We start from the raw sequence: 21,681 nt of genomic DNA on the forward strand, positions 1-21,681 counted from the left end.
TTGATTTCTGGGGTGTTTTCCTTTGTCTCTTGCGCTTGTGACTTGTGTGCAATGCTGCAGGGCCCTGTCGTGGTGTCTGGTGAAAGAGGAGAATGCGCTCAGGCTCTGTGGCTGGATTGTGCTCGTCTAAAACAGGAATCCATTTTTTATTGAAATATATTTTTCTTTTAAAAAATAAGCCTGTTTAAATAAATTTGAAATTATGACAACCTATTTTAAGGCTGAAATTTACTATAATCTATTAATCATTTAAATAACTCCCATCAAGGATTTCTTCTCAAATATTAATGAGATGAAGGGTGCTGCTTTTACAATGATATGTCAGATCAGGGGGAAAACATCTCTAACTCTAGCTTTCTAAATGTCACAATGTCACATACTTAGTATCTATTATTTTCACTCTTTACAATGGAGCAAATGCTGGTATTTACATTTTTTCCAAATGTCAGAACGTTGAGTTCCTGTTGTGCATAAAAGCTCTTGCCTTAATTACTCCTAATTTCACGTTAGCAGGCAGGTGCAGGGAGAGTGTTTTCTTCCATTTGAGCTGGTTCATTCGACGTTGAGAAGCCCTGGGGAGTTGGGAAAGCGGGCTAGCTTGTTTCCCCCTCTCAGTCCATGAATAAAGACCATGTGGGAGAGGAGGAGATCTGCTGCTCCGAATCCTCCCGGCTCCCAGGACAGGCTTTTCAAAGGGGGGATCTGTGTCCCCAAACACGCAGCTCAGCAGTTAGAGGGAATTTCAGAAGTGCTTCTGGCTTCCTGGTGACTTAGCTCTGGGTTTTGCTTCCTGCCGACGCCGTGGAGCGCTCAGCATCCCTGTGCTCGGGACGCTCCAAGTGCGCTGATCACCGCCAGGAGCACGGCCCGTGCTGAGCACAAACAGTCTGCCAATTCACTTGCTGTGGCTAATGCTTCTTTTGATTAATCAAATCAGTTTGGGAGGATGAACCTGGCTCCTGATGCAGATCTGGCCCCCCTCCCCACCTCCCCCGGCAGCCAGCTCACTTAAGGCAGCCTAATGAAATTAATTAACAGCAAATTTAAAATGTTGTTTTTCAGCACTGTAATTGAATTCCAGTTTTCATTTGAAGGCAGCATGAAACAAGCAAAATAAAGATAATTTGCAAAGCCAGACGGGCTCTTTCCCACTGCCATCAATGGGGCAGAGACAGGAGGGGAAGCTGCGCATCACTGGGAAGCTCATCGTGTTTTTTATGGTCATCCCAACAAAATCTGCTATTTCCACGAAAAACAGCTAACAGGCAAATGGCAGGCTCGAGCTGATGGCTGAGATCAGGGTGGTGTGAGATGGGGATCAAGCTGATCTGGTCTGAGAGGGAGGTAGTGACTGAAAGGGTGTCCATCTCTCCTAGCAATGTGCTGGTGCCACCCTGTCTTTGGCTGAGACCCAGCTGTAGGGCGTCCCTGAAATTTCGGAGGCAGCCACGTGAATTTGGTTCGATTTGGCATTCGGTGTCCTGGAGAACGTGTCGTGTCCCTGTCCTCAGCTGCTCTTCCTGCCTGGGTGTCCTCTCCTGCCGTGGCACCTCAGCCCAGCTGTGTCCATCTGTCTCACTGCCCCAAACTCTGAAATGAAGGGTACTTAGGGAGAGCAGGGTTGCTTGGGCAGAAGCTGCAGGTACCTCTGCAGGTCTCTGGGCTGAGTCCTGGGTGGAGAGCTGTAAAAAATGGTTGAAAACCGAAAACCTCTGAAATTGCCTCAAAGTCAGAGATGTAGGTGGGATGGCAGCCATGACCATGTTTCACTGTTCACAAAGCATAGGAAGTATTTAGTCTGCAATAATTTGTGATGTGGTCCCAATGATCCCATCGTGCTGCTGAGAATTTGTCCTGTATCCTGTGCTCCCAATGTCTGAAGCTGCGTTTAACATGAAGTGTGTGGGTGAAACCTGTCCAAATTGGAGCTGGGAGGATGCTGCTGGGTTACTGCTGTCAGTAAGTGCTCTCTCCCTGCACCACAGCTGCATTTTTGGAGAGGTCTACATCTGGATTATACCCAGAAATATGGTTTTACTCTGCTTTAGCCCTTCAGGCTGTGGGGTTATGTAGGGGCAGCCACGGTGCTGGCAGGAGGTGACCGGAGGGTGTGCATCCTTTGGTCCCTCCACCAATTTTTTTGGGAAGAGGTGAATGTCTCCCACGAACCCTCTGCTCCACATTTCCCCCTTGACCAGCTTTGCTCTTGCAGAGATCTCAGGCAACACGGATGACATCCCACTGGTGCGCTGGCGGCAGCAGTGGCTGGAGAATGGCACGTTGCTCTTCCACATCCACCACCAGGACGGGGCCCCCAACCTGCCCGGCTTCGACCCCACAGAGGAACCCCAGACTGAGTCGGCAGAGGAGGAGCTGAGGATCCTCCACATCTCTGTCATGGTATGTGATGGGAAGGCAGCCCCCGTTTAGCTGTCCAGAAGCCTGTAGAAAATACAGTGGCTTATGAAAAGCCAATTATTCTCCCATCTGGCTCCAGCTGCCCTAGGATGGGGAACTGTGCCCACCTTTGGGGTGGTTAGGATGCCCTGGGCACCTCTCTGAGTGGTGAATGCTAAGTGCCTGAACAGGCTGCTTTAAACCTCTCCCTTAGCTTGCATCACTTCGAAAATACGTTTGCCCCCGGGGGTTCTGTGCTTTGAGGGTTTCAAGCACATTAACCCAGGGTTAATTCACGCTGACTTGTCAGGAGCCCTTTGCCTGGTGCACGGTGCCTGCTGCCCTCTGCCCTGACGCACAGCAGGTGTCACGGTGCCACCAGGCACTGTCACCCCCACTTCTATCAGCGTGGCAGCCCCGCGGCCGTCGTTTCACAGCAAGAGCGTCTCATGTGTCGAGGTTGCACAGCGATACTCCCCCACCCAGATACACAGAGACAAGGTTTTGGTGGCAGAGAAAGGAGAGATCTGTGTGTTGGGGGAAGATCTGTGGTGTGTTGATTGGGGGTTTTTTGTTACATTGGAAAAAATTTGAAGAATTCTACAATTTTTGTGCCACTTGGAAGATAATTAGCCGGAGCCAATGGGTTGCCGAGGCTGCTAACAGGCTGTTCAATGGTGTCTACCCTAATAAGAGCTTCAATTGCTCTTCCAGATTGCAGCCCCAGGCCAGGTTTCTCCTCCATCATTTGTGCTTGATTAGTCTGAGGGAAAAAAAATCGTTTGCAAAGCCACTCCCAAAAACATCTTGCACCACTACCTCTATTTTGCTGTCCATTCCCAGCTGCTCCTAGGAGGGTGCATCACCCCTGGAGAGGCTGGCCCCACCGTGGTCTTGGTCTTCTTGGGCACTGCTGTATCCCAAGATCAAGGCAGGAATGCCTGGATCAAGGCTTGTTGTTGAGCTGATGAAAAGGATGTCTGCAGCTCACTGCTGTCACACCAAAACATGCACACACAGATTGAGTCCTCCTCTGCCTCGTTTTCCCCATCACCCTCGGCTCCGCTCCGACGGCGTCCTTACTCCGTGACAGATAGAGGTTGGCTTTTGTGCCAGGAGTCAGGATCACGTGGAGTTCTCAAGGCTGGTTTTCTTTCTTCGCTGTGTGGTTGCCAAGAGGAGAAGTGTGAGCGAGGGATTGCATCCACCATGACCAAGGTCTGCTCGGGGACCGGGTGAGGAGCGCTCCCACACCCATCCAGTGCAGGGCTGCTCTCACAGCCATCACACAGACTGGGGGGAATGAGACAGAGCAGGATTTCTGTGCTCCTGTGGAGGGGAAACGGGGCTCTGAGGTGATGCCCTGACCCTCTCCAACAGGCAGTGGGTGGGGAAGACTTCAGCTCTGGCTTTCATCCTCCTCTCAGAGCCTCTTGAAATCTCAGCGGTCCACAGGCTGCTTTTCTCAGGGATAGTCTGAGCTCTCAGACTATCGGGGCAGAAGAAATTCAGTTTCAGTGGAATAATAAGTCTCTTTTGTAAACCCACAGCCACTGTCTGAAAAAAAAGAGCATCCACCAGATTCGAGCTCTGGCTTGGTGTCTCCTGTTCACCAGCACAGGCGTATGGCAGAGCTCGCTGCTGCTTGGGGGACTGAATTTGCATTCAGAGGGTGAAGGAAAGCCAGGAATGCCCTGGTATTCCTCCTACCTGCTCGTCACCCCACCTGCAGGTGGACTTTCCCTAGGGTGATGGAGAGCCATGACAGAGGAGGCCACCTCTGGTGGGGATGGGGACAGTCCCCACTTATTTATGGATCACAGGAACTCGTAGGGACTGGAGCACGATATAGAAACAGGCGCTCACTCACCACCAAAAAATTCTGCGTGACTGTGCCAGGCACTTTATACAAAGGCGTGCAGTGATGGAATTAGACTGACACAGAGGAGATTTAGATTAGATATTGGGAGGAAATTCTTCCCTGTGAGGGTGCTGAGGCCCTGGCAGAGAGTGCCCAGAGCAGCTGTGGCTGCCCCATCCCTGGAAGTGTCCAAGACCAGGCTGGACAGGGCTTGGAGTGACCTAGGACAGTGGAAGGGTTCCCTGCCTTTGGCATAGGGGTTGGAATGAGGTGAATTTTAAGGTCCCTTCCAATCAAAACCGTTGTAGGTTTCTCTGATTTCTACGATCCAGGGCCAGTTTTCAGCCCCAGGAAGGTTTTCCAACTTCCTGGCTGTAGGCTGCTGGCCAGAAGGATGCCAGCCAGCCCCCCCTCTTCCGCAGGACTGCCGGTCTCCTTAATCCCTGGAGTTTGTTTCTTCTTTCTTTTTTTTTTTTTTTTTTTTTTTTTTTTTGGTTTTAGAGAAAGTTGGGAAGGAGGCTGGGAGGGTCACCCTCACATCACAGCTGCATTATTCTGGAAATGAAAGTGGATTAAACTGTAATGGCCATTAAACTTCCTTTTCCAGCTGCCTCTCCTGCTTCTCATCCAATAATTCCCTTAATGTTTTATCCTAATGGAGCAGATTATTACTATTATTTTATTTTCTCAAGATCACCTGTTGCTTAGGAAAGAGCAGGGAGCTGTGGATGGACTCTGAGCTCTTAGCTGGCTCCGCATGCTTTTTATTGTTATTATTGTTATTATTGTTATTATTGTTATAATTCGTGGTGGACTGTGCATAACGGGCCAGTTTGGGGCTTTCATCTCACCGCCCTCTCTCTGTGTGACATCTTGCAGGAGGGTGATCCTGGGGACAGTGGCAGGATGGCAGGATGCCAGGTGCTCTTTTGGGGCCTGTCCCTGTGGGACAGGAGCTTTTTCAGCCTCTTCCCCCCAAGATGTTCCCCAAACAACACTTCAGTCATCTGCCTGTCCCAAGCCTTGATGTCTTTTAATCTGCACTGCAATTTCTGCCGGATACCCTGGGAAAACCTCCCAAGATTGAGAGTGACAGCACTGAAACCGGTTGGAAATGGGTCAGAAAAAGTGCCCGTAGGAGCATTTGCCTGGAATAAAGCTGATCTCTGTTCTCAAAGGCAGGAGAGTGAAACAAGATGCGCTTTGCTTTAAATGCTGCTTTTTCATGCCTCGGTGGCAACTTCAAAAGTGGTCCAGCCTGAGGCAGGCTCCATCTGGGAGCCCTTGGCCAGCACTGGGTGCTCCCGGTGCCAGCACACTCTTGGTGCGATCAGGCTCCCCTCGCCAATTCCTTTGCTTTGGCCACCCTGGAGCACACCTGGGGTGTTTGTGTCCCAGGGGATGGCCGGTGGCGGTCCCCGGCTGATCCCTGCTCTCGTTGGTGCCCCGCAGGGAGGGATGATCGCCCTGCTGCTCTCCATCCTCTGCCTGGTGATGATCCTCTACACGCGCCGGCGGTGGTGCAAGCGGCGCCGCGTGCCGCAGCCCCAGAAGAGCGCCAGCGCCGAGGCGGCCAACGAGATCCACTACATCCCATCGGTGCTGATCGGGGGCCACGGGCGGGAGAGCCTGCGCAACGCCCGCGTGCAGGGCCACAACTCCAGCGGGACGCTCAGCATCCGCGAGACGCCCATCCTGGACGGCTACGAGTACGACATCACCGACCTGCGGCACCACCTGCAGCGCGAGTGCATGAACGGCGGCGAGGACTTCGCCAGCCAGGTCACCCGCACCCTGGACTCGCTGCAGGGCTGCAATGAGAAGGCCGGCATGGACCTCACACCAGGTGGGCATGGGCTGAGCCGGGTCCTTTCCAACGCGTCTTCTCTCCACAGTTCCGGGCACGTGTTTTCCCTTGAGCATTTTCCCCGTTTCTCCAGGTTTTCGTCGGGTGTGAGATGTTGGTGGTCGCCTGAAGGCGCTTCCACTGCTGGGAGACCTTGCGGCCAGCTGAGAGCAGTCCCTGCTGAGTGGGACATGGCTGGGACAATGCGGCTTTGTGGGGGAAGGCTTTGGTTCCTGCAACCTGACAGAGAACCAGAATGGGGTTCCCTCCATGCTATCCCATCGTGACCCCCAAACTTCCCTCTTGTATCCCCAGATTTCTGGTGTCTTCTTCAGCTGAGGTTTTTAGTAGCAAAATTATACTTGCCATCAGTACGATTCAGAGTTAATGCTGCCTTCTGATCGCCAGCAGGGATTCTTTGAGGCTTGTAACAAACCTGTTCTTTGGCCACATCACTGACTGAGCCATCCAGCTAGAGCCTTCTCAGCTGAGACATAGTTTGGGAATACCATGGTGTGGTGCCTAATGCTCTCCTGCATATGAAGAAGTGCCCTGAGAGGCTGTTAATTTCTCAGCTTTTGGCTAGTTTGGTGGAGATGCCAGTCCTCTTCAGGATTTGAGGTGTTCGTGAGTGTGCGTTGGGGACAGCTCAGCTCATTGGCTTCAGCACCTTGATCACCTTGGGATGATCTAGAGATGGATCCAAGGAAATCCTTCTCTCACCTCCCTCCCTTTTAAAACGCTTTATCCCTGAAATATTTTCCCTTCAATTCTTCCTGCTCAGGGAGTGATAATGCCAAGCTGTCCCTGATGAACAAGTACAAGGACAACATCATTGCCACCAGCCCCGTGGACTCGAACCACCAGCAGGCCACGCTGCTGTCCCACACCTCCAGCAGCCAGCGCAAGCGCATCAACAACAAAGCACGAGGTAGGGCGGTCCCCGGGGTGGATGGGCTGCCTTGGGCTTCCACCCACCCACATTCCAGCAACCCACCCTCCCCTGGGATGGAGAAACAGGGCCAGAGTTGGGTGAGAGCGTGGAAAAGAGGATTTGGCTGGGGAGAAGCAGAAAATGTGCTGCCTGCAAGGATGCAAATGATGTTGGGCCGGTTGGTTACAAAGATGCAGAGGGTGTTTGCCCCAGTAAATATTTCAGGATCATGGCACAGCCATGGGGAAAAGTTGCAAGGTAACCCATGGCAGGGGGGTCAGGCTGTGTGTGGTAGGCAGGGGAACAGATGCTGTCCCTGCTGCACCTGGCAGATGGGGCTTCTGGTCTTTAGGGCAAGGCTTTCCCTAAAGGGTGATGCAGGGTGCCAAGGTGTGGGGTGGCACGGTGCCAACCCCTCCATGACTACACTCAGTGTCCCCTGCAGCTGGCTCGGCATTTCTCAACCCCGAGGGGGACTCGGGGACAGAGGCAGACACCGATCCCCAGCTGACCTTCTACACGGACCCCTCGCGGAGCCGGAGGCGCAGCCGAGGTGGGTGACGAGCCGTGACCCCTCTGGCTTTAATTTGCTGTTGCTTCTCTGGGTGTGGAGCCTTTGCATTGGCAGAAAGATGGAAGCCCAAGTGCCATCGCGGCTGCCGCAGGCAGGCACCGGTCCCTGCTCCGCAGCAGGCTGCTGCTGCTCTCCGGTGGAGCTTCTCAGCAGAGGATGAAATGTATTCTGATGTTTTGCTGGAGGCTGCTGCCGGGCACGGGTGTATATTAATGAGGAACACGCTTCAAAGGCTGGCCCCTGCGTTGCCGTGCTGCCGCTCAGCACGGCGCTGCCGGGGTCTGCTCCAGCACCGTGCACACACCAGCTGTACGTGCACCAGGGGATGGGCACGGCCCCGGGCCCCAGGCAGGAGTCTTGCCCCGCTGCCCTGCACCATCCCTTTGGGAGCTTTCCTCTTCCCAAGAGGGAAGTTAGTGTCTGTTTTCCCTCGTTGAGCCTTGTTTGCTGGATGATGCCTTGTTTTTCTGGGAGTGGCGAGACTGAGAGCCATCTCCTTTAGCTGGTGCTGGGAGGCTGATTCAGTCTTTGTCTCCAGCCAGTTTTTTTCCCACTCAGCTTCTTCAGCTGAAAGATTAAAAGTCAAAGACCTGCATGCCCTGAGCAATTAGGGCTCTCTAGTGCTTTCTCAAGAGCATCCATGAGCCTGTTGTCATGACAAAATTAACCCGAGTGAAGTGCCAAGAAGGAGTGGGGAAAACCAGGATACTGCATTTGCCTGTTTTCCCCCTCAATATCTCTGCTTTGCTTTAAAGCTCTGCTGCTGCAAAGTTCTCAGCATGCTGCAGTGCAGGGTGTGGAAGAGCCAGGGCTCTGGGGGATCAGGAGGATCCTGGTCACAGCTGGGGAGAGGGTTGGAGAATCCCATGGCAAAGGCTGCTTCATGCTCTTCAAAGTCCAAAGAGACTCCATTTGGTTCAATTGATGCTGGATTTCCTGGGGGCTGGGCAGGGTCTCTGCATCCTGAGGTCCCCTGGCTGCACCTGGAGATCTTCCCAGGTCCTGCAGGTGTCAGGTCTGACTGTGCTCCCGTGTTTTGCAGTGGGGTCCCCCCGGAGCCCTGTGAACAAGACCACGCTGACCCTCATCAGTGTGACGAGCTGTGTCATCAGCCTTGTGTGCTCCTCCCACATGAACTGCCCCCTGGTCGTCAAGATCACCCTCCACGTCCCTGAGCACCTGATCGCTGACGGTGAGCACCCCGTGGCCTTCCCCATTTCTTCCTGCCCCACTCTTTAATGGAGGAGAGGGGGGGAATGATGGACAGGATGGCGGCAGGACAGAGGGACAGGCATGGATGGGGGGCACCAGTGTGGGACAGAGGGAGTGGGCATGGGATGGAAGGTGTGGGCACAGCACAGAGGAGATGGGTAGAAGACAGAGGTGGCTGTTATGGGATGGAGGGGGTGGGTCCATGGCAGAGGGGTCTGGTGTGAGATGGAGGGTATACCATGCTGGGAGCAAGGGATGGAGGGGTACAGGATGGGGGAGATAGGCACAGGACAGAAGAGACAGACACAGGGTGGAGATGGCTGCTGGGGGACACAGGGCTTGGTGCAGGATGGAGGGGGTGGGCATAGGGCCAAGGAGACTATTGTGGGTTGGAGGGGAACGGATATGGGATTAAATGGACCATCATGGGATGAAGGACACTGTGGGACAGAGGGATCAGACCTCAGTGTGGGACCAAGGGAAAGGGGTGTGGGATGGAGATGGCTGCTGTGGGACAGAGGGAAAAGGCACAGGGTGGAGGGAGCTGTCATAGGATAGAGAAGACAGGTATGGGATGGAGGGGGCTGTCATAGGGCAGACAGGATGGGCACAGGACAGAGGATTTCTTGTGGAACAGAGGGGACTGTCAGGATGGAGTGAATGGGCAGGGGATGGAGGGATCCATCACGGGATGGGGGGGAAACAGCACAGGATGGAGGGGTCCCTTATGGGATGCAGGGGACCATCGTGGGGTGCAGGGTACAGCAGCAGGCTGCTGGCACTGACTCCCCTTGTCTTGGTGGCAGGAAGCCGGTTCATCCTGCTGGAGGGGAGCCAGCTGGATGCCAGTGACTGGCTGAACCCAGCACAGGTCGTCCTCTTCTCCCAGCAAAACTCCAGTGGGCCCTGGGCCCTGGACCTCTGCGCCCGGCGCCTCCTCGACCCCTGTGAGCACCAGTGTGACCCCGAGACTGGTAAGTGTCGTCGAGGTTGGGGTGGGTTTGTGAGCTCACCTCTGCCTCCTGAACTCTGCCGTGGGTGCTTCCTCACCTTCTCCGTGTGCAGTCTGGAGCTGCCGGGTGCCCTGGGGTGGCTGCAGGCTGCACTGGGCAGGGGAGCACATGGAAAGCCTTCCCAGGTGCGTTCTCCCACATCCCTCCCGTCCCTGTCTCCACAGGGGAATGTCTCTGCTATGAAGGCTACATGAAAGACCCTGTGCACAAGCACCTCTGCATCCGGAACGAGTGGGGGACGAACCAGGGGTGAGTGCCCCGGCTTGGAGGGTCCTGGCACGGAGCTGCTGGGCTTCCAGAGCAGCGGAGCAGGGCTGTGGTAACTTCTTGGGTGGCAGAGTTATAGGCACCTCAGTGAACTGTAAGGTCAGCACACAGCTGGGCTCTGCAGCAGGTCTGTGGGAGGTGAGGATTTCTGTTCTTCGAAATAATCGGGAATGATGTAGAAGAGGCCATTGTCACATTTTAGAGTGAACACCCCCTGGAGAAGATCGAGGTTGTTCCTCCCCTGCCGCCTTGTGCACGCTATCCTGGACATCCTGCGCTTTGTGGGGCTTTCCTTTCGGGTGTGGGAGGCATCAGAGGAGGGCTGAGGTCGGGTCGAGGTCCCTGTTGAAAATTGGGAAAATGAGATGCTCTGATACTGTGGCTGAGGGAACAGAGGAGTCACGGTCTGCTCCCAGCCTCACACCCCTGCAGGTGCTAAGGGAAATGATTCTGGTGTTTCAGCACCAATTCGGCGGTGCATTCCAAAAGTTCCCATCTCTCTCTGACCCTCAAGGGGGTGCTCCATCTGTCCCCCAACCCTCACGTGTCTGTGAGGTGCAGCTGGAATGGCTGGAGGTGGTGTGCAGAAAGCCAAGGCACCCCCAAATTCAGAGGTCCCATGGCACCTCCAAACCCTTCTTTATCCCCTTACCTCATTATGCCGCAGCTGGATCGCTGGTGGCCCTGCACGTGTCAGGATGCCCTCTCTGAAGTTATTAGTCTTCACAGTGGGGAGAGAAAAATCATCAAAGGCTGGGCTTGGCATCTCCCCGCTCCGTGTGGCTGTGCTGGGGGGCTGTTGGTGCCGGCCGGCCCCGCTGTGTCCCTTTGAACTGCAGCCCTGGAGGGAGCACTGCTGCTCCATCTCCAGCCCCCTCTCTGGTTTTTATCCTTTTAAAGGCAATTTAGCAACTAAGCCCAGCGTGGAGCACCAGCTGTGTTGGACAAGTTGTTGCTCTGGGTGCCCTGAGCCGGGGTGATGTTCATGGCGCGGGTGGCCCCATGCTGGGGATGTGCTACGTGGTGTGGTGATGGTCCCCAAACCTCTGCAAGGTACCTCTGCTGAGCCAGGAAAACACAGGCAGAAATACAGCTCCTTGTCCTGTTTGTCCCCAGGGACCAGTGTCCAGGAGGGGTGACCCCAGCTCCTCTGTGCCATCTCGTAAGAGGCACTGAGCGATGGGCTGGGGTGTGTGGGGGGGTATTCCCCTGCCAGGGATTTGCCTGTGTGGGGATATGCTGTGTTTAGGAGTGTCTCAGAGTGGGTGGAAAGAACCCACAGCCACCCATGACCACACGTGGCTTTGGTGCCAGCCTCTGCCTCCATCAGAGCAGCTTTTTTGCCCACCACCTTGCAAAAAGCAGATTGGCAAATGACTTTGTCCATCGAGGCTAGTAATAAAATGGGATAAGCACTGTGGAGAAACATTGGCTCCCTGACCCTCTGCTTCTCCTTCGCTCCTGGGCGTGGGTCTGCAGCTTCACGCTTTTTCTCCATGCACACTGCCTTCTCTAGCTTTTTCCTGATTTAGCTGCTTCGCTTTCTTAAGGCAAAGCAGAGAAAAAGATGCTGCTTTCAGGTAAATTGGGAAAAAATAGAGATGGCAACAAGCTGGAGAGAAGCCAAGGGCAAGAAGGACTGATACCTTCCTGAAGCCCCCTGGACCTGTTTGCATCTCCTGACGCAGCTTTGGCCTCAGCAGTGCCCACCTGAAAGGTGCTCAGGACCTCCTCTGTTCCTCTGGGGGATTTGGGGCTGCTTTTTTAGATCCGTCTCCAACCTGATGCTCCCACAGGAGCCTTCCCTCTGCCTTTTCTCCTGCAACAGGATCCATACCTGGCTAGGGTGCATCTTCTCTTGTGTTTCTTCTTATATACCGGAGTTGGCTATGACAAATCATGTGCAGCATTTCCAAAGTATTTTTCTGTTTGGGGCGGAGAAACCTGGCAGTTCTCCTTTTCCCTGAGGTACAACACAGCCCTAGACCATGGTGGGGCTGTCAAAGTCCTTCTGCCCTTGTCTGGGCTCTTGAGAAGGCTCCAATGCTGCAGTGTCACTATCCGTAGAAAACTCTCTGAAGCCACCTGAAACCGGGGTCATTTTGTGTTTCTCCCTTGAACTCATCAGATTTTTGTTTCGCAAAATGGTAGCAGCTGGAACCACACTTCACCATCCCTACCTGCAGCTTCCGCTATTTTTAGGGGCTCTTGAAAGCATGTTCACACTAAGCATCATGATGCTGAGGGCAGCTTGGTGTTTAATGAGAGTTTTTTTCCTGCTCTGCTATCTGTTCCTGATGTCCAGGTGCTGCTTAGTGCAGCTCTGCCTGGAAGGGCTTGTGCTGGAGGTCTCTTCTACATGAACCTTTGGCCTCCACATGGTCATGACTGTGATGAAGTCTCTTTAGCCTAGCAGAACCATCTTGTCAGAGCCTGTTTAGCTGAGTAACTTGTAGCTGTAAGCTGGTATTTTTGGTTTTTGGGGTGGAGGTTGAGCCGCCATGCTGTCTTTTGTTGGGCTCACCAGCTCACTCCCAGCTCCAGCCCAACCGGGTGGCCTGCAGGCTCTCCTGAAAGAGATGTCTGCAAATCTCCTGCTCTCTGCCCCCATGCCAAGGTGAGATCAGCTGTGCCTGAATCGTTTCTGACCACTGTTTGTCTAATATGCTCTGAGCCCTCCAGTGCTGGAGTGATGTGCTGCCACCACGGGTCAGTCCCCAGAGAAACCACGTTGGCGCTTGGTCAACAGAGCAGGATTTGCCAAATCCCTTGGCAAACTTGGGAGTGATGTGTTCTGGATATGACCTCTTCTGTTTTCCCAGGGTGGCCTTTTTATCTGAAAACTCATTTCAACCCTTTGGTTTAGCTAGTTTTGCCGTTGGTTTGTTTTTATTTACAGTGCTGACAAGTTGGCTCGGTGTCTGTTCACTCAGTAGCATCTAATTTTGCTCATGAAGGCGAGCTCATCTTTGTACTTCATTGGTGATGGCAGTGAGAAGCTTTTTGTGCTGTGTGTATTTTGGGTACCAGGCTGAGATCCACGCCTCCGCACTGCATCTTTTACCCAGCGTGTCCGGACCCTAAACCTTCTTCAGTTTTTCAAAAACTCACGTCTTTTTGATCATGGGTAGCAGATACATTTGATCAGCTGCTTTTTCTTTTTTTTTTTTTTGTCATTTTTTTGGTGTGTGTGTGCTGCTCTTCAGCTGTTTTAAACAAATCTGTCTGGTGCTGCTTGTGTGTTCACAGTCTGTCTCCCTGCTTTGATATGCATTGTTAATTAGCTGCTTTTCGGCTCTTACTCTAATGTTTCCTGAGTAGGATGCAGTTTCTAGCAGTCCTACCAGACCTGCTTCATCTCTGCTCATCAAACCAAATTTCTGTGGTTCTTTTTGTGGTATAACTTCGCCAAAAATCAAACCAGCTCATTCTGTCTTTAGTTAATAAACTGTTACCTGCCTGCATTTGTACTTTTTCATCCCAGCCCTTAGATCCATCACACACACACGTGGCTTTCCCCTCCGCACAAGCAGTTCCCTGGGTGCTCTTTTCAGCCTCCCCCGCTGAGATTTAAGGTGCTCTGCATTGAAGGAGTCTTTATCAATTTGCTCTTTCAACTTGTAATGGGCTTCACCCTGGCCTGGGGAGGTTTTGAGCCAGTTTAAGGTGACATGGTGAACATGTCAGGCTGGGTGCTCTCATCCTTCTGTAACAGCTGGCAAACTGCCCCACCCCAGTCCTGTTCCCCCGCCCGCAGCCTTGCAGATGTTTTTTCACTCCAGCACAGGACTCGAATTAGTGCATCAGCCTGTGCCCTGCTCACCCAGCTCCCCTCCCGTCCCCTCCCGTCCCCATCCTGCCTCTTCTGCACACACATATCCCCATCCTGGCAGTGCCCCTGCTCCTCCTATCCCATCCCCGCTCATCATCCGCTCCCCATCCCACAGAAGAGCGAGGGACACACTGAAGTGACAAGGACAGCACTTTTCCTGCCCAAAGTCTTTTTTTTTCCCTCTTCCTTTTTTTTTTCTTTCCCCACCCCTTTTTCTATCTTGTTTTTTCTTTTCCTTGCCTCTCTCCATCTCCTGCTATGTGCCTCGGCTTTGCAAGCTGAAGGACAGCGTGATAAAAGCTCCTCGTTCTTTCAGATCCTTTTCACCAAACCACCCATCCGCCTCCTCCTCCCGCCTCATTCTCCTCGCAGATTTACGGGCAGCCCAGGGAGAAAGTGCCGGCATTAGCATTTTTAATAATAAAGAGCTGCTTGCAAGGGATGGCAGGGCGGGAGGGGTGGGGGGTGGGAAGGGGAGAGGCACCAGCAGCTGAAACCCGAGCAAAGCTGTTGCAAAGCGAAGTTGGGGAGGAGCCACAATGGGCCGAGGTGCTCGTGTGACATCTGCTCGCTGCTCTTCCACCGTCGGGGTCTGGGTGCTGGGTCCAGCTAAAAAAATAATAATAGAAAGAAAGATAACTGATGCTATAAAATCTATAACAAGACCCAGCTGCTGGGTCTCCATGGGTCCCCACTTTGGGGTCCTGGGGTGCAGGAGGGGCTGTGGGGATGCTCTGGTCTGTTCACTCTGGGCCTGAGCTCCTTAGCTGCCGGGGAAGGGGTGGGGTAGCAGGTGCAGCTCTGTCCTGGCAGGCACTTGGAGCTGGTGCTTTGTGGCCACGATGGGGTTTGGCGTGGCCATCCTTGTGCTGCACACTGGCTGGAAACCCTGAAGAGCACAGAAGGTCAGGGGACCAGATGTGAAGTCACCTATTGCAGCGTGTACCAACCGACTGCTTTCTCCTCCAGTGACATTTGAGTCACACTCCCGTGCAGCAGCTTCTCGTGCCTTCTGCAGAGACCCTCTCCTGCGGCCCCTCCAGCCTCTTGCCAGCTCCTCTCAAACCAGCTGCTCCAGGTTAGCTCCTGGTGGTCGCATCCTGCCAGCGCTGGGCTTATTCCTCATCCCACCCATCTTGTCTGGAAGAGTTTTGCAGGCAGTGAAGACAAGCTGGAGCACAGTTCTTGATGCTAGAAGTCAGTCTTGCCTCATCCCCTGGGGGCTGCAATTGAAGCATGGCCGGGGCCCTGTTGAGCTGGTTCAAAGCATCACCAGCAGCTCCAGGTTTGGAGGGCTTAGCAGGTGTTTCGTGAGCTTCCATTCAAGCCCAGATGTGGAGCAAAGCATCCAGATAATGGTCCATCTGGAAAAGCCAAGAGGCTTAAGATCATCCTGGGGATGCACTGGCAGCACTTCAGCCTTAGGAACTTGCTGGCTAAGTGTGGGGAATTTGGTGGTTCTCAGTTGCCCTGGTAATCCCCCAGTTTGTTGTTTCAGATGCCTGCCTGAGTGCTAAGGCTTGCAGGGAGCTGAGAGCTGTCATTTCTGGCCCATTTAATCCAACCTGATCAGTTGCAGAGCTGCTGATTTGTCCCACCTTTCTTTGTGAGCTCCGAAGACCACTCAGCCAAAATGCCCACCGAGAACAACCCAAACCAGAGCAGCGAGGTGCCTTCAGTGATTGCAGAAAGCAGGCGGGGAGACAGCCGTGTGGGGAGTGTGGGGAGGGACACATCCACGTGGGGAGGGAGGCAGCCATGTGGGGACACGCGCAGAGGAAGGAGGAGGTGAAACAGTGGCAGAGGCACCAGGGGCAAAAGGCAACAGTGGGGGAGGTAAGGGGTGCCTGGGGGAGCAGATGCTGCCCTGTCCTCTGCAGCAGAAGGCACAAGTCAGCAAGAGTGCGTGGGTAGAAATATCAGTGCTGAGCTCCTGGAGAGCTTCCTTGGAGATGAGGATGGGTGAGTGTCGCTCGTTGAGCCGGAGTTCGTGTGTGGAGGACGTCTCAGGGCCTTTCTGCAGAAGGTGCATGTCCTCACAGACTCAGTGGTGCCTGGCAACACTGGCTCTCTCTTGCCATGTAGGGATGTAGCTAAAGGCTGAACATTGCATTTAAGGGGCTTTTCTTTTCACCCCAATTAAGGGAAAAGTGCGGCAGGCTGGGGAGATGCCACACAGTCCCTGAAGCACAGAAACCTCTTCCCTGGATCAAAGCCATCATCACTTTTTACAAGGGCGTGTAGGGTTAGGACCAGGGGTAATGGGTTCAAACTGACAGAGGACAAGTTTGATTAGATATTAGGATGAAATTCTTCACTGTGAAGGTGCTGAGGCCCTGGCACAGGTTGCCCATAGAAGCTGTGGCTGCCCCATCCCTGGAAGTGTCCGAGGCCAGGCTGGATGGAGCTTGGAGCAACCTGGTCTAGTGGAAGGAAGGTGGAATGAGGTGATCTTTGAAGTCCCTTTCAACCCTGGCCATTCTGGGACTCTTATGATTACAAGAATTTCAGCCACATTTGGGAATTGCATCCTGGGTGGACACAACATGGCCTTGGGTGCTGATTTCAATCTCCCAGGCGGGTCCAAACACACGACTGGCTCCATGTCCTGGGTGTGTTGGCATCTGTGGGCTCCCAGACGTGCCACCAGGCGGAGGCCTGGCAACCACCGTGCTTCTGCAGCACGTGCCCCAGCTCTGAGCTCTGCTGCAAGCCAAGAGCAGCTCTCCACAACCACTTTTCCACCCGAGTTGAGGGGGAACAATACCTCGCTTCTGTACAGCCTCTGCTTTTGTTCCCGGCCCGACGTGCTCCTCAGAAGCAAGAATAAAACCCATCTGCAGGAGCACTGGAAGGTGGAGGCGTGAAGCATTCGAGGTGTTGGCAAGACACAAGGAGCATATCTCTTTCTGGCCGAAGCTGACCTCGTTCAAGGCAATCCGATCTGTGGGCTGAATGTAATCCCCGGCTCCCAGCTGACTGGGCAGGAGAACGGCATTGTATCCCAGCAAAGAAATGAGAAGGCGTGCTGTAATCCTGCAGTTGGGATTTCTTTATCGTTATTATTTTTGTCCTGGCTGAAATAACTTCAGATTACAAATTAAAGTGCTTGTGCAGGAGAGCCTCTAGAGAAAATCCCTGGGCTTGTCACTGGCACCTGACACTCTGACTCTGAATTTTAGCAGCAGTGATGCGATGGGATGGAAAATCTCCTTCTCTCCCCAGCTCTGAGCTCTTGCAAAGGGGATTTGGAGTTTTAGGGTTCAAGAGCGGGGTTCATGTTGCCTGATTCAAAGCCCACCATGGCTGGGTCTCCTGTCAGTCTCGCTCTGCAAGTGACAGTCTGCCAGCAGGGCTGTGCTGCTGGGGGTTCATGTCCCAAAGGTGTCGTGGCCACGGGTGTCCCACTGAAAGCACCGGCCTCCAAATCTTAGTGGCTCATCACTCATCACCCTGTGCTATCTACGACAGCAGGGATGGAGGGCACGGGGCCATCAGCTCTCCAGACTCCTGCTTGGCTCCAAGCTTCCACCTTGCCTCTCAGTCCCCTTTGCAAAGCTCCCACTCCTGGAACAATGAAGCACGAGGGTAATAAGGCAGGTGGTGAAACTGCGGTCCCAGGCTTGATGTGCTCCCTGGCAAAAGCCTCGCAGAGAGAGGGTCCAGCTGCAGTGTGGTTTTCTTTTTGCAGCTCCATAGCTGTGATGCAAATCCCTAAAACAGGAGCAGGCGGGTGGTACCAAGCATGAAGGGATGTGGGGATGGCTGGAGTACCCTAAAAAAACCAGATGCGATACACCACTGGCCTATTGGCAGCTTGGGGCTGGGATGAGAATCTGATGTCTCAGGGACCTCAAAATTGAGATCTCAGATCTGAGGCTCTTTTATCCCCTTGTCCCAGCTTGGTTTGAGTCATCCTACCCTAGGACCCTTCTGCAAATGAGTTGGGGGCTGAGCAGGGGAAGCCTTTTGGGCTGTGAGCGGCAGTGGGGACACGAGGCCGGTGTGATCCTACTGGGTTCCTTTTCCAGGCCGTGGCCGTACACCATCTTCCAGCGCGGCTTTGACTTGGTGCTGGGCGAGCAGCCCTCTGACAAGATTTTTCGGTAAGTGGTGAAGCCAACCTGCTCAGCACATTTTGGGGCTTAAATACGACTCATGCAGGAGGCCCAGCTGGCAGGGCTGAGCACGGCTGTCCTGTGCCACCTCCTGGGGACACGTGAGCATGGCTGGGAAGATGCCCCTGCAGCTGCCATGTGGGTGCTGGGTACCCAGCAGTCCGCTCCTCCTCTCTGTTCATGGTGAGGGTTGAGTTTTCGGCTCTGAAGGAGGGTTTCTATGGAAAATGAAAGTGCCTTTTGTTTCTTATTACTTAACTTACACGCTATTTTTGGGAATCATTGGGTGTATTTGGAGGAGCCACCCCACTTTACCCTGCCCACACACCTTAGTTTGGGCTGGCATCCCTGTGGGGCAGCAGGGAGGCTCAAGGGCTTGGTTTTGGGCAGAGACAGCCTTCCAGGCTCAGCATTTCCCCCTGTGTCCTGCTCTCCCCGGCAGGTTCACCTACACCTTGGGGGAGGGCATGTGGCTGCCCCTGAGCAAGAGCTTTGTCATCCCACCGGCCGAGCTGGCCATCAACCCCTCAGCCAAGTGCAAGACTGACATGACGGTGATGGAGGATGCAGTGGAGGTCAGGTAGGTGGGACAGCAGGGTGAGGGAGTTCAGGAGGGCCTTCAGCAAACAGAGCTGGGATCCCCATCCCACGTTCTGCAGGTGGAGATGAGTACATCCATTAACCTGCCCCTGTTTAGTGCCTGCAAAGCTGGCAGTATTCCTCCTCATCTCAGTAGCTCCTGCATCCTTCTAAAAGCTTGGCTGCCGTCCAGCTCACTGTCAGCCTGAGGAAAACCTGAGCTCTGGAAAAACCCACGCAGCAGCCACGGTCGTGCATGCGTCCACAACGTCTCGTTGAAGCAGTGACACATCTCCTCCTCCTCCTCTTCCTCGCAGGGAAGAGCTGATGACCTCGTCCTCCTTCGACAGCCTGGAGGTCCTTCTCGACTCCTTTGGCCCCGTTCGTGACTGCTCCCGGGACAACGGAGGCTGCAGCAAGAATTTCCGCTGCATCTCGGACCGCAAGCTGGACTCGACGGGCTGTGTGGTGCGTGAGCAAGGAAGGGGGGGCCAGAGAGGGAATCTTTCCTCCCTTAATGCCACTTCAGGGTAGATATTTTGAGGTTCATTTTGTAGCAGGAAGATGTTTTTGGGCTGGCATCTCCTCTGTTGCTGCACACACACACACAGACGAGGCAATAAGAGTTCATCTGTTTGTTGGCTCTGTGGGAGGCTCCATATCAATCATGTGTGTGCCCTGGCACCACCACAGCGGCTCTGCCCCAAATCTGTGGGGCTGGGGTGCGCTGCTGCAATGTCATCAGAGCTGGGCATTGGGGTGACGAGGCTGTGTGGACAGACAGTGGGTTTGGAAAGGGCAGCGCTGCTTTGTTGGTCACCAGAGCTGGGTTGCTGGAGATACCAGCACATTGCCTTGGTGGGGGATGGCTTGGAGGGCTCCCACCTCAGGGGATACGCTCCTGAGGGCTGCGAAGAGGCTTTGGTGCAGGAGGAATATCTGCAGCCATGGATGGTGCTGCTGCTGTCCTCCCTGCAGCCCCTGAGCACTGCTCAGGCTGCAGTTTCCAGTGGAGAGCAGTGCTGGAGCCCTGCCCTCCACCTCAGCCCCAGAGACAGATTTCTTCCCAGGGGTTTTCACCTCTTACTTCCCCCACCCTGCTAGTGCCCGACGGGGCTGAGCCCCATGAAGGATGGCACGGGCTGCTATGACCGTCACGTCGGCGTGGACTGCTCCGATGGCTTCAACGGGGGCTGCGAGCAGCTGTGCCTGCAGCAGATGGTCCCCCTGCCCGAAGACCCCCTGCTCTACAACATCCTCATGTTCTGTGGGTGAGTGACCCACCACCTCCCTGGCCACGGGGACACCCCCAAGGTGCTGCTGTCTGCTGCTGCCGCCCCGAGCTTGTAGGGTTGGGATGGAGAGGGTCTCCTTGGTTCCTGTGGCTGTCCCCACTGCGGGGGGCTGCAGCTGACAGTGTCCCTGTGCTGGCTTCCCAGGTGCATCGAGGACTACAAGCTGGGCACGGACGGGCGGTCGTGCCAGCTGATCTCGGAGTCGTGCCCAGAGGTGGGGGACTGCGGCGAGCCCCGCGAGCTGCCCATGAACCAGACGCTCTTCGGGGAGATCTTCTATGGCTACAACAACCACTCCAAGGAGGTGGCACCAGGGCAGGTGCTCAAAGGGACGTTCAGGTGAGTTGCAGACGTAGGGAGGGGTCCCCAGCAGGGTCAGACTTCACTGAAGAAGGCATGGGAAGGAGCCTTAGCAGGCTGCCTGGTCCATCTGTGTCTGGCTTCGCCTTGCAGAAGATGGAGAGGCTGGTGGGGAGGGCGCATCTGACACTTGCCATCAAGAGCAGACATCTTTTTAATCTGTGCCTGAAGGAAAGGAGAAGTGCCAGGTGTTTCTTTGGGATGGGTCACTCGCTGGCAGGGATGATCCCAGTCATTTCTGCTGTCCTCCAACCTTGCTCTTCTCTCTGCAATCCACTTCCAGGCAGAACAACTTTGCCCGGGGCCTGGAGCAGCAGCTGCCGGATGGGCTGGTGGTGGCCACAGTGCCCTTGGAGAACCAGTGCCAAGAGGAGCTCTCCGACCCCATGCCCGACCCTGAGTTCCTCACTGGTGAGTGGGTCCAGCTGGATCCATGTTTCTCCCAGTGAGGCAGCTGCCAGCTTGTCCAGCTTCAGCACCTGAACCTCCCACAGGATGTATCTACCATGGGATATATCCAGTCTGGCTTCAGCATCCCATGCTCAGCTGCACGTAGAGGAACCAGCAGCCTAAGAGGAAGGCATTAAAAATGAAGGAGAGGCAAAGGCTGTAAATTAATTGTGGGGTGTAGAAATATTGGGGCATTGTAGAAATATTGGGGCATATCCATCAAATATTGGGGCATTTGCAAAAGGATTTTTCTTGGGGTTTTTTTTCGAAGGCAAAAGAAGTTTTCCAGCTACCTTTGATTTCTTTGCTGATGTAATGAAGCATTCAAAACCCAGTGCCACCAAGCCAAAATGTTTTGGTTTGCTGTGCCAGAGCATCACGGGCCATGAGTGATAAGTTATCGTGGGTGCCCAGAGAGCCTTCAAGGATCTGCCTTTTCTCCAAGTTGCCAGCACCCATAAATAACCTTTGTTTCCTTGGTGTTTGTTGCTGTTGGCTGAAAGGGCCCAGGCATCAAGGAGCTACTAAGCATAGGATGTGGCTAGTAAGGTGTTTTGGTCTCATACGAGACCTTGTGCATTCCCTTTGCCTGGCAGAGCTTCCAGGAGGATTTTGGGGAGCACCCATGGGCTGTATCCAGGGTCTGGTGGGTGCTGCTTGCCCTGACAGGGTGCATGGCGATGAAGGTGTGCGTGCAGGCGGGTTCACCAGGGAGGAGGGTGCCGGTGGGGTCTTGCGGGGCTGAGCTTCCCCAAGAGAGCTGGATGGGTGGGTCACTCCTGCTTCCCTGGGGATGCTTCACCCTGCCTGGAGGTGCTGGAGGACACCTGCCTGCCAGTGGGGCTCTCCTGCCTGTGACATGGATGTAAGGAAGGCACTGCCACCTCAGCCCCAGCATCACAGTGGGACCAGCACTTCACTGGCAGTTATGCTGGGGAGGTAA

At 54.2% G+C, this 21,681-nt stretch overlaps 1 protein-coding gene across 4 annotated transcripts in view; it reads left to right on the forward strand.

Moving 5' to 3' along the window:
• The window catches only part of ASTN1 (astrotactin 1), a 67,150-nt gene that overhangs the window by 18,114 nt on the left and 27,355 nt on the right, over nucleotides 1-21,681 (forward strand). For 3 of the 4 annotated variants that reach the window (XM_048312425.1, XM_048312426.1, XM_048312423.1), the window contains exons 2-14: nucleotides 2,213-2,400; nucleotides 5,711-6,104; nucleotides 6,889-7,035; nucleotides 7,472-7,591; nucleotides 8,655-8,804; nucleotides 9,631-9,798; nucleotides 10,002-10,086; nucleotides 17,968-18,042; nucleotides 18,497-18,634; nucleotides 18,951-19,101; nucleotides 19,738-19,904; nucleotides 20,073-20,267; nucleotides 20,572-20,699. In XM_048312425.1, coding sequence (XP_048168382.1) covers nucleotides 2,213-2,400; nucleotides 5,711-6,104; nucleotides 6,889-7,035; nucleotides 7,472-7,591; nucleotides 8,655-8,804; nucleotides 9,631-9,798; nucleotides 10,002-10,086; nucleotides 17,968-18,042; nucleotides 18,497-18,634; nucleotides 18,951-19,101; nucleotides 19,738-19,904; nucleotides 20,073-20,267; nucleotides 20,572-20,699 — 2,106 coding nt within the window. The remainder of the gene's footprint in view (nucleotides 1-2,212; nucleotides 2,401-5,710; nucleotides 6,105-6,888; nucleotides 7,036-7,471; nucleotides 7,592-8,654; nucleotides 8,805-9,630; nucleotides 9,799-10,001; nucleotides 10,087-17,967; nucleotides 18,043-18,496; nucleotides 18,635-18,950; nucleotides 19,102-19,737; nucleotides 19,905-20,072; nucleotides 20,268-20,571; nucleotides 20,700-21,681) is intronic. The other variant, XM_048312424.1, reaches the window with a different exon arrangement.

This window comes from Corvus hawaiiensis, chromosome 9 (genome assembly GCF_020740725.1).
Source record: "Corvus hawaiiensis isolate bCorHaw1 chromosome 9, bCorHaw1.pri.cur, whole genome shotgun sequence".
NCBI lineage: Eukaryota > Metazoa > Chordata > Aves > Passeriformes > Corvidae > Corvus > Corvus hawaiiensis.